The 12613-nt window shown below is 37.3% G+C and overlaps 1 protein-coding gene across 1 annotated transcript; it reads right to left on the minus strand.

Moving 5' to 3' along the window:
- Positions 1–1004: 1004 nt before the first annotated feature.
- LOC139961489 (uncharacterized) lies at positions 1005–5055 on the minus strand. The gene has a single exon (XM_071960684.1). It carries the CDS (start codon positions 4606–4608, stop codon positions 3115–3117), a length of 1494 nt encoding a protein of 497 aa, XP_071816785.1. The 5' UTR covers positions 4609–5055; the 3' UTR covers positions 1005–3114.
- Positions 5056–12613: the final 7558 nt, after the last annotated feature.

Below are 12613 nucleotides of genomic sequence, written 5' to 3' on the forward strand. Positions count from 1 at the left end.
AAGAGTCAAGATAATCGCCTTGGTTAAAATACATATTCATTATTTGCCAATGCATATTCATAAGGTAACAGAATACGTACCACCATTTAATAACTACTGTCATCACTTTGAAATTTATATTGTTGGTATAGATATCTAGATACAAATAGGTTCTACCATCTGAATTCAACTTTCTACATTTTAATGGGCAAAGTGAACATTTGGGAGGATCCGAATTAGGGTGTATAGGGGGAGGGGGAGGGGCATGAAGGAAATGTATGGTAATTAAAACTAGACTGCAGAAAGATATGATGGTTATTCAGGCAGGATATGTAAAATATACTTGAAATGCTCAGGCGTTAGAAAACTGTACAAGAAAATTACAAAGAAAAGTTTATCTGGGACAAAGTTTTGGCCCCGTAACCAGGGTAACGGAGGTAGGAATTACAGTTAGACACGAACAGAATATTCTCGACGGATACTGACAACATTAAAAATGGAGATATCGACATTTTTAAGTAGATGAGTCATTTTAAAGAAGTGACTATGTCTATATGAGAGAATTTAATATTCAATCACAGATTAATTGAAATTATGAAAAAGTGAAAATCCAGTCAAGAATTATGAAGTTATTTCAATTAAATCAATCAATCAATATCAATCAAGTAACCAATCACTGTGTAATTCAAGTTCAACTGGACTGAGTTAAGGACGCTACTATTGTACTTTTAATGAAATAACAAAGAGTAAAATAGATAAGAACTTCATGAATACTCACTAAGTCTCTCATGAGGATAAACACTATTCTTTTCTATACAATTTTCCAAACTCTGTATATATTATATTACTTAAATATTATATCAACAAAACAGGCCATTGCAAATCATATTAAATTTGACGTCTTAAAAATATAATGGGCTCTTTGTTATCAAACCAGTCCGTTTATAGGTAAGACTTTATTCCGCGTCGAAACGGTATCATGCTATTCTGTTACCCCCATCCCCACCCCACCCCCGTCCCCCCTGTCTGAATGCTGAAATAATAAAGTCAAATTAAAAAGTGACAGCGTTGAACCAAAATACTCCCTTCCGTTTGACCACTGTCAATCACAAATTTAACAACTTTTTTGATTGTCCTTCATTATTAACTCTTTTATACAAATTTACTCTTTTGCTATAATAGAAAGGGTCACGGATTTGGTGTCAAAAGAACATCCACTTTCAATGGCATTATTAACTGCTCCAAAACATACCATCAAATGTGAAAACCTGAGAAACTGTAGAAATTGTGTATCTGAAATTATTTTATTCTAAAGTCGATTGGTTTATACTGTGCTTGTTAGGGAAATATTGACAGAAAACATAATTGAATATGCAAAAAACGGATTTGAAGGTTAGGCTTTACGTTTTGAAAATTATCAAATATTATAAACGTTTCACGTTCGTAACTGCTTCATTTTTCAATTGAAATTATTGAAATAAATTCAATTCAATTCAATACAATACAATGTAATTTTTGTCTGAAACTTAGCAAAATTTAATGATTTATATGCTACCTTAGCCTATAGAGGCAAGGTTAATTTTTTCTCTCTATTTTTAGAGAATTCTTTTTTAATACAAAAGCGAAAATGTGGACTGAATATAGATAAACTAACGTAACGAATCATCTGAATATTAGACATGAAACCAAATCTTTATCAACGTATCTTATAAACTGGACACCATGATAGAAATTGAGATGCTTCCGAATAAATTATTTTGACGAACAATTTATCCGAGAAAATCTCGTTCCGATCAATCTACTCAATATATCATTAAGAAATAGTGAAGATCAATATATCGGTTGTGGAAAACGATCTTTGGTATAAGAATTCGAAAATAATATTTCTTGCAAATTTAATTATTTGCGCATTTTACTGTAGATTTGTATAAATAAAACTTATACTACCTATATGGAAAATATTTCTATTAATTTTTTTGGGAAGATAATATGAATAGGCACGAGCAATGTTAGGTGACGGAAATGCTTTTCCAACCATAAAAATGATAACATTGAAAAAATTAAAATGAATACATTTATCACAAATTCAAAAGCATTCAACTGCGGTTCATTTATTTTGTTAATTGTCCAATTTAAATGACCGTTTCCGAAAAATATTCATTAATTTCTAGTTTGCATGATATTTTTTAGTAAAATGCAATAAGTACACGATTCTAATTTTTGGCCCCAAACGTTCTATTTCTGCAAATTCAATCAAAAGATTGGAAAGAAATTTGTTGTATTGATTTAGTTCATGTATAATTAATCTCGAAGTATAACTTGCTTCTCATAAAGTTCTTTTAAATCTTCATAAAGTTTCAATGCCTAAGGCTCAATCTTCGCATTATTTTTCTTTTCCTAGAATTTGAAATTGTGCCCCAAAATGCCGGCAAATGTCGTAAGTTTTTTTTCTCGAGAGAGAGATAGATAGATAATCATAACCTACACATTATGAAAATGATAATTCGCAACCATAAGTTGAGCTTTTCCGTTACTATTAACAATGAGGATATAAAAATACAAATTTTGGCTTAGATATAGAATTAAAAATATTTTGAATTTTAACTCCACCTTCACCATTAGAATTGATCTTGAGTAACTCGTGGAGAATATTTCTTGCTTTCTTCGTGCTTTCACCCAAAGATCCATAAAAGATGAAAAATCACCCACATGTTTCGTAGATGTTCGTTTTCACGAGTCACACTCGAATTTCCAAAAATAACTCCCAATATGATACGTCATCCAAATTTTGGGTCCGTTCTGAAGCTTTCCAACAAAGTTGACTTCGTGACGTCACATTACGGATGCTTAAATGATCGATTGAAAAATATTTAAAAGTGCTTTGAGATGAAAAGATATTTAGATTTTTATCTTTGGTAAGGCAGGCAATAGGTTGAATCAAGAACAAAACAAAATCCGCAAATGTGTGGTGAAAGTCAATCAAATTTTGGTCACAAGGCACAACAATTTCAAGAATATTTTAAAAGAAAAGAAATCCTTTTTTTGTCTGAAAGAAACTTAGGTGAACAGTTGAATTGAAAAATATCAAAATTTTCCAAAGTATGTGAGATTTTCATTCCTTGTTTCTTTTTCCTCTCAGATGCGAAGCATATACCGTCCAAACGGACTACACACCGAAGGCGGTGACGATAGAACCGGTCCACCGGGGTACCAGAGGGTGCGCGGGGGAACGTGAAAGGGACCATCACGATCAGCGAATGGTAACGAGTAGGGGGTACCTCTCCAAGGGGAGGCGACCAGTCTGGACGTCGAAAACCGATCAGTGGGGTACTGGACGGTAGCTACGGAGGCCAGTTTCTGAAGAGTTGTGGGGAAGGGATCGTAAACCCCTGTTGCCGGTGAGTTCATATTCTCTGGATCTAGTGGCGATTGCGATATACCGGGGGAGAGCTGGCCAGTCGGTGTACCGGAGGTGAAGGGGCTGGAGGATCCGACTGGTGATCTACAAGAACGGTGTTTAACCTCACCGTCGAAAAGTTCGGCCCTGTCGAGGAACTTACGCTTCCTCTTTACGATATCGCCGGTAGATGAGAGTATAGAATCGATTGAGAAAACAGTTTTATTATTACAGACGGTGTCGGATAATTTATGAGTTGCTGATATTCTAGAGTTTGGGTTATTTTTGTCCTCTTCTCCATCAGAAAATAAATTCGGTTTGATACCGTCTACTTCCTCTTCTTCATCTTCTTCTGTTTCATCTCCATCCATGTTGTTTATGTTAGAATGTTCAAAAGATTCATTTCCACATTTCGATTTTTTGCCAAGAACAGTAATTCCTCCAAGTTTGTCCAAATTCTGCCCACATTTCAGAGACGGTTCTTCTCTAATACTTTCGTCACAATTAGATTCAGTCAATCTTCCTGATTCCTTCCCAAAATGACTATCTTCTTCTTCACCATCGTCATCATCATGATGATTGTTCTCAATCCCATTCTCCTCTTTCTCCCTCTCTTGTGAATATTTCGCACAAGAATTCTTCTCATCAAGATCCTTCTCTGGATGATGAGTTTCTCCATCAATAACTTCATCTTCTTCTTCTTCTTTGCTATCCTTTTTTCCATCTCTGACTTTAAAAACTACCGCTTTGGAAGACGGGCTACCCTTGGGTCTTCTTTTCCGACGTCGAAAGTTGCCATTTTCAAACATATCTTCACAATCTGGTGCTAAAGTCCAATAATTTCCCTTTCCTGGCTTGCCTTTTTCCCTCGGCACCTTCACGAAACAGTCGTTGAGACTTAAATTATGTCGAATCGAATTTTGCCAGCCTTGCTTATTATCGTGGTAGTAAGGAAACCTATCCATGATAAACTGGTATATTCCATTCAGGGTAATTTTCTTGTCCGTCGCGTTCCTGATTGCCATGGCAATCAATGCTATGTACGAATACGGCGGTTTCTGTGGAGTATCCCTCCGCGGAAGACTTGGCGGCAATGGCGTAAACGGAAGTCCAGAGGCGTACGCCCCTTCCCTCAGCCCGTACAGATAGGGGTGGTGATGAGGGGGTGTAGTCAGAATATATGGAAACGCCTGCGGCGCATACGCCGAGTATAAGCCACCGAGAGATGCCATGTTTGCTGATGAGTAAAATTATTCACAACTGAACGAAGCTTTGTCTGATAGAACTAACTCACAAAACTGTTTCAAAGTTGACAAAATTATTTTGGCAAAGAAAAATCAGATATTCTTTTTCCTAAAGTTTCTCTCTGTACGGAATTGTTCGGTATCAAATATCAAATGACGGCGCGCCTGCCGTGGAATCGAATCCCGTCTAAAAACGGCACCCTGGTTTGGCCGTGTTGTTATTGTACTACCATTAAAGTTTGCTTTGCTAGTCTCGTTGTGTTTGTTTAATATTGATGCAAGCATGCTCAACTACTGGGAACGCGTAGGTAACCACAGAATAAGGAAAAGCAAATAATAAAAAAAGGTAGAAGGTAGATCTAGAATAGAAAATAAAAGAGTGACAAGGGTTAGAAGAGACACTGCTACAGTGATTAGTTGAAACACAGCCCTAAGGCCCACCCACAATTGACTCATGAACAAAAGAGAGCGACTATCTGCAGCCTACTTCTACAAACTATCTCGGGTTCTAAGCCAATCAGCGGTCTTCTTGTGCAACACGGTTTGTTTGGAAAATATCTACATCAATTAAACATGCCCACCCAAGGAGTTCTGGTTCTATGTTTATTTTAAAATTTTGGTTGGGAGAAATTGACCACCCTTTTAAGTAAACAATGGGAGGGCGCGTGAAAATCGCCACCTCTGTTTAGTTGTTATAATTTACTGATTGTCGCGATTCCTGAATAGGGCTAGACTACAATACGAGGCGTTCTATATTTGCTTACATAGTCAGCTTAACGGTCTGGTGCGCACGATTGCATTACAACGTTAAAAGGAACGACTATAAACAGTCTAAAAAAAAATTAAGGTCAAAGGCGTTTTTTTATTTTCCTTCTTTTTCTTTCGCTGTTGCAGTCATAAGTGACGGTGACGTATTGAACTATTAAAAAAAAAACCTGGTATCGATGCCGTCAGCAGTAAAACTAGTTTGTATTATTAATGTCGCTCTTTGGGTAGGTTGAAGGGTGATTGGTGATAAAACCATACCAACTAGTCCGTGACAGTTGTTGCGCTTTCCAAAACAAATACAAGATTTTACTGCACGCATACACGGTAGTTTCACTTCCTGTCCACCGTAAAAAAAAATATGTCGACCCTTGGGGAGAATTGGCAGGCCAAGTAGCATCATACTAGCGTAAGCGTATATTATAATGTTTAATACATAACAGCGCATGCGTCATGGATTTTGTCTTTACAAAAATCATAACACCAAATCAACAATGTGAATTTGGCTTATGTTGCTTTAAGTCTATTCATGATTTTAAATGTTATGAAAAAAATAGTTACCAAATTCCTAAGTGGTTAGCCTAATTGAGGCTAACATACCTATGTGTATAGTATGTTTCGATATATAGGATAAAATTTGCATACGCAATCATGAACAGAGAATACACTAGAGATTTTGCATTATAAATAGCAATGAATCTTCGGAGGTGTTATGATCGAAATTTAAAAACTGTTTATACGAAATATCATGTTGCTATTACCACAAAAGGACAATGAACCTCTTACATTGTGCTGTTATAATGAATATTTACATCGAGGAGTTAAATGACAGCTTACTGGCTGCAGTGAGACGCTATGTGTCTTGGAAATGAGATATCACACAGACGTGACGGTGACAAACGTATATAATAAATGCCATTAAAATAATATTTGAACGTGATATCGCATGCACGTCCACGAATGGTTAACTTCGTCTGTTACTGGTGTCGCTCTTAGTTGTCCCAATTAAACAATCTTGGGTTACGACAGTTACGTAATCTTTGAGCCACTCACATTCTTGATGTCAATCCATGACGTCATCGAAGCCCCTCCCCCCCCACTCTCCTCTTCATATCACTGAAATAAGCATAATCATCATATAACTACTGTCACGTGGTCAGCCTGTATTAAAGTAGCGTTCGGCTTTCCATGGACTGTAACCACGTACCATACCTGTTTATAAATGTGTACTAAACGCAAGATGTACAACAGTGCATGACGAAGATGGAAGTTATTTAGTCTGTAAGTTAAATTGTAATCAATTAAAAGAACAAGCATTGACCTACCAGATGCTGTCAGTGGGATGAGTCTTAAAGGGAAAGGCTGGGGTGAAATGGGAAGGTTGGGGGTGGTTAGAGGTAGGTTTAGAAGGTGAAATTTGAAAGCCCATGAAAGAGGATCGCACATTGGGTTCAATATTGTATCCTTATAGAACGAGTACAACAGCATAAGTACGAGTAAAAGTTGAATTCTCATTAATGTGAATACCAACTTAAACAGTAAGATTTGAATTGAGAATTAATCGACGTCATCGTCGTTTAGCATTAAAGGAGCATATCATACATTAAGCATATTGTAAATTTAAATATCTTGAAAACTGGTAAAGTTACCGTCACCATGACTATCACTTCAAGTATCCTATTTTGTTGAGCCATAACGTATGGGTACTTAAGTTCTGCCTGAAGACATCGTGTAATTCGTACCGTTGCAAACTGAAGGATTTTACTCCCTTTCAAAAGATGCCTGACGTCACTATAGCTTTCGCTTACAACCGGCGTCGTACAATCACCAAGCATATTAATATGGCGAGTTGAGACTGTAAACCTGCCCATAGACATGTGAACAGAACCTATGTCTCATGAACACGAGTAAAGGTATAACGGTACATATACCACCCAAAAATTAAAATCCAATTCTGCATGAGAGATGTTGTCAGAATTTGTCAAGTGTATGCCGGTCAGTAAAATGATTGTTTGTGTGGATTGATGGTGGAATATTTTCGCTGTAGTAAGAGTGCATGCATATATGCACGATACGTAATTTTGATCAGAAGAATATAGTTCGGCATATATCGATTCAGGTTAAACCATGGAGGTAGTTTTTACCTCCATGGTTAAACGTACGGACATACGTAGCCTATATTTTATGTAGCCTATATATTATATTTTATATAGTGACCTTTTGGCCAGTTCGCGTTCCATAGAGACCCCCCCCCCCCTTTCTTGTATACTGATTCTATATTTATTATTTATAATACGTCAGTGATGGGTATATGATCCCCACCATGATGAAACATCGTTTTAATCCAAGTGATTTATCTAAAGATTAAGTCGTAATAGAGTCCTTGTTATGAATACTAATCTCATGGATTTGTTAAATATTTAGTAGAGTTAGACTACGATCATCCAATGTTATGATTTTATCTGTTTGTCATCTCTGGGTTGGTGATAATCTCATCAGCTGGACCTGCTACTGAGGATGATCGCGGAGGGAGAGGATCCGTTTCAAAAGGTCATCAGCGTTGACCCCAAATAGGCTAGAAAATCATGTAAAATTTGGTCACTCATGGTTCGGTCAATCTTTAAGAAGCGTTGTATATCAGCCATTATTAGGGGGGGGGGGGCTCTGTGCGGGGAGTGAAATGTTAAAATTGAGGTTTCAACATTAGTGACCATTATTTGAATTTATCTAGCACATTTGGGGACAAGAACGATTACCTTTAAAGTAGTTCATCATACTTTACAACAGTTCATATGGGTTATCACTTGTTGTACAATTCACTCTGATTCCATCGATGAACTGAGGTACGAGGGCGCAGCCACCTATAACCTACTTCCTGGGGGAGGGGAGAGGCCTCAGCCCCTCCAAGCACCCCTCCCCCACTGGTATAAAGAATGTTTAAAAATATACCCCAGTGTACAGTACATAAATATATATAACATACATGTGTGGTTCAACCCTTAACAGTCGAATATGTTTCAACATTATTTCAAAAGTTGTTGCAAAATATAGTTCCATGTGGCATCTAAGCGCCCTCTATTTTACCACATTTTCTCACAGGGCCATCCCTCCACGGGATGCATGATATTCCCCCCTCCCCTCATCCCCTCTGCCAGTTTTAAACTGGTGGACTGATTGCTATGGAAGACTCGGACGTGTGGGGGGGGGGTTGGGGTTGGAGAGGGGTGAATTCTTCTTTGTTATAAGAATTTGGGATATAGAGTACCGGCTAATTATTGTGGTTTTATTTAGGGGTGGGGAGGGGCTATGAGAAGAAAACAATAAAGAATACATAAGGAGAAAATTGCTGCAAATTGCTGCCGTGAATCTGATTACAAATGGCATGTGAGATACATATACCAAAAATAGATAAGTGCGATAAAATATACTTTTTTTAAGAAAAAGTCGCCCAGGAAAGAACCTGGGCACGAAAACCAAACTACCGAACGACTGATCCGCTCTCAACCCCAGTCCCCTTGCATCGGGACTGTGACTGTGTGATCATCGTCGGGTGTGCATCACCATTCCCCTCGAAAGGGAACAGATACTACACGTGATCTTAGTCAAAAGGCCGAGAAGTGATAAAATTACACGTCCTCCGAGTTCTGATAAATACCGCCATCATTTTTTTTTTTAAATAGGGAAGACTTGACGGTGGATATTAGGAATCGTATTGTTCAGCCCCCTTATTGATGTAGTAATGGACAATATCATATCTTGTTTTCTTTTTATTGTTTATTATTTTTATAATATAAAGTTACCCATACTTACGTGGAAGGTACCTGGGAGCTTATGAGTTTTATAGAATAAAGCGAGATAGGGAACGAGAGAGGGAGGGAGGGAGGGAGAGAAAGAAGAAGGATAAAAGACTATGATTTTCAAGGGAAAGTGTTTTAATCAGATACAATTTATGAATATTCATGTTATATACAGAGGTATGATGATACGGCTGATTAGATGATAATCTTTTTGGTTTGAAACATTAAATATGCAAATTAGAATGATAAAGATGTAACAAGATATAATTAAATAGTAAAAATGACCTGAGGGGAAATTCTTATTTCGACTCTTTGCAAATATAGGACGAAACTTTATGAACTCAAGTGAGGTATCTTTCAAAAACTTTGGGTTAATGTTGATTTCTGTATTTGAATGAAGGATATTTCGTCTTATTTGACGTTGGTTTATACAATTCAGATTTTAAACTATAATTGAGAAAAATATCCCCCCAACCTCCCCCCCCCCCAAAAAAAAATAAGAAGAATAATTATTGAAGCAGGATTCCGAGATTTACTGTAAAAAAAAATCATATTGATATACTATATGTAACTTCAGATGTTTGTTTCTCGCAGAAAGACAAGAGTCCACGAATCATTCTTTTGAAAGTTATGGTTGCCAAATATCGCGACTCATTTGCTCTTCAATTTGTCACCATGCTTTGCATAATTTAGGTCGTTTCGGATAATTTAGGTCGTTTCGGATAAGTTAGGTCATTTCGGATACACACGAAACACACACACATACATACGCCCACGCTGGGCGGCACTGGGCGGCCCCGCCCAGTACTAAAAATTACCGCCCAGCACTGTCTTAAAAAATCGTGAATCCCGCCCAGCACTATTATCACTTAAAATCCCGACATTCGTAACATTATATTCAACATAATTTGGGCCACATGTATCCTCGTTTCCCCCATTTGTCAAATTCACGTAAACACAGGTGCGGAGATATGGAGTAGGCGTGGCTTTAATCTACAGCATGCAGTATCACACTACTAGCTCTGTATACAACTTCAAAATCGAAAAATGTCCTCCTCCCCTTAGACCCCTCCCCCAGGACGGCGATCAGTATACCCGGCACTAAGGAAATCCCGGGCACATCCCTGCACTTATACTGTACATATTCCAAGACTATATATACTCTCACCGGGCATAAAAGAACATTGGGCGATGAGATGTACTTCCTAGCATTTGTACGGAACAATTTCTAGTAAATTCTTCTGTGAAAGAGCAGTGGGTTTGGTGGGAACTGGGCTTAGACTGTACAATGTTAATAATCATGGAAACAGAAGTATTTATATAGGACAGATAACTTTGTTTGAAATATGACTTTTTTTGGTACATTCTCAATAATTCGATGGAACTTCTATAGATTCTTGGAATTAGCCTGACTAATTATGTGGTTTTGACATCAAACCTCTATAGCTATGTATATCCCTCATTAAGGAGTTACCATGGAACTCATGAGACTTGTTTACTGACTTAGTTTCAGTTACGTACCCAGCATGACGTTTGCCACAGACATTTATACCTTATTCGTTGAGTAAAAAGATACAAAACAAAATGTGTGACCGCAATTCCCAGGGTCGCTGCATGGAAAATTCATTTTTAGCAATTGAATCCCATGAAATAAGTTTAAGGAATTCATCAAGATATTTGAAAATTCTGGATTTATTATATTTAAGTGGCCTTCCAAAAGGTTGTACTATTGGAAGGTAATTCGTGTCTACAGCAATCGTGGATTGACAGTACCAACTCTCTTCAACTGAAAATATAAATAATGTTAGCAAAAAAAATCTTATATTTGTCTCTGAATATTTGGTCACACTTACGACGGGTGGGAGCGATGGGGGTTGTGGGGTTGGAGGGGCGATGGATAGGGGGGAGGGGGAGGTATGGACTCTCTAAGTTTATAGTATACTTTTGACGACTAAACACAGATCTGCTTGCATCCAATACCGTTTCCATGTATTCATTCTGCATGTGGGATTTGTGTACAGGATTGTGGTAGGTCGAACGAACTAATCTATGAATAGTCATGGAAGTGACGTCAAACAAGTTCTATCGACTTATTGTGGAAGATTTCCTACCTTAAAGTGATCCAAACTTAAGCTGTAATTGCTCAGCAAGACGAAATATACCAATCGACAAAAAGAATGCTTTAAATCGTCATCAAAACAGATAGCCTATACTTCATGTGTAAAAAGAAAAAGGCAAAGCGCGCCATCTATTACCTGTAAAACAACATTATTGTTACCTGGTTTTGGTTCCCAAAATGTTCTAAAACAGCTGTTTGCTTCTCATGATGGCACTAAATGCCACATATTGAGTGTAAAGCTGTAGTTGTGTCAATATGGAGAGAGTCGTCCGTGTTAATTTGTAGCAATGTTATTATTGCAAGTTTGGGGGTGGGATGGTAATTGGTAGGTGGGTGGATGTGGGGGTGGGTGATTGGTGTTGGCCGGTGGGGAGGTATTTATGTTATTTTTTTTAGGAAAAGTCGCCCAGGAAAGAACCTGGGCACGAAACCAAACTACCAAACGACTGATCCGCTCTCAGCCCCGGTCCCCTTGCATCGGGACTGTGACTGTGTGATCATCGTGAGGTGGGCATCACCATTCCCCTCGAAAGGGAACAGATACTACACATGATCTTAGCCAAAAGATTTATGTTAGAAACGAAGCACTAAAACGGTGCAAAGAACATAAAATAGAAATTTAAGTTCCTATATTTAAGCTTATACCATGGATACGTAATGGATGGTAAACGTATTCCTATAGCATCCACTGTCTTCTAAATGATCGTGTTCAGCAGGATACAGTAAAATCTCACACTTGTCGTAAATTCTCGCCTCTTACTTTTCTTTCGATAAAATGAAAAAGAAAAAGATGACTTGAATTTTGTCTGCTGTAATAGCTTATTAGCCTTTTCTTTGTGGAGTCATATTTACATCGTAAAGATATAGAAAGCTCGATAATAGTAAGTTTAATTTAAAACCACGCCAAGTGTTAAATCAGTTTATGAATAACTGCAAGATAGAACAGATGTACAGATACAGATAGAACAGATATTATAGAATAGAGAGCATCATTTGGGGGGGGGGTTCAAAACGATCTAGTCGCTATGTCGGTATCTTTCCCTTTAGAGGTATATATACATATATATATATATATATTTATATATATCTATATATATTTATATATATATATATATATATATATATGTATATATATATATATATATATATATATCTATATATATATATATCTATATATATATATATATAATTGAAATTGTAGGGAAAATCCAGAACAGTGAGAAAACTTCTAGCCTCCACCGGGATTCGAACCTGGGCCACCCGCTTTAAATGCGGAAACCCTAACCACTAGACTATGGACGCTGGTTGTATG

This window comes from Apostichopus japonicus, chromosome 3, assembly GCF_037975245.1.
Source record: "Apostichopus japonicus isolate 1M-3 chromosome 3, ASM3797524v1, whole genome shotgun sequence".
Taxonomy (NCBI): Eukaryota; Metazoa; Echinodermata; class Holothuroidea; order Aspidochirotida; family Stichopodidae; genus Apostichopus; species Apostichopus japonicus.

Coding starts and splice junctions, on each gene's coding strand:
- LOC139961489 (XM_071960684.1), bottom strand. CDS start 4,608: ATGGCATCTCTCGGTGGCTTATACTCGGCGTATGCGCCGCAGGCGTTT.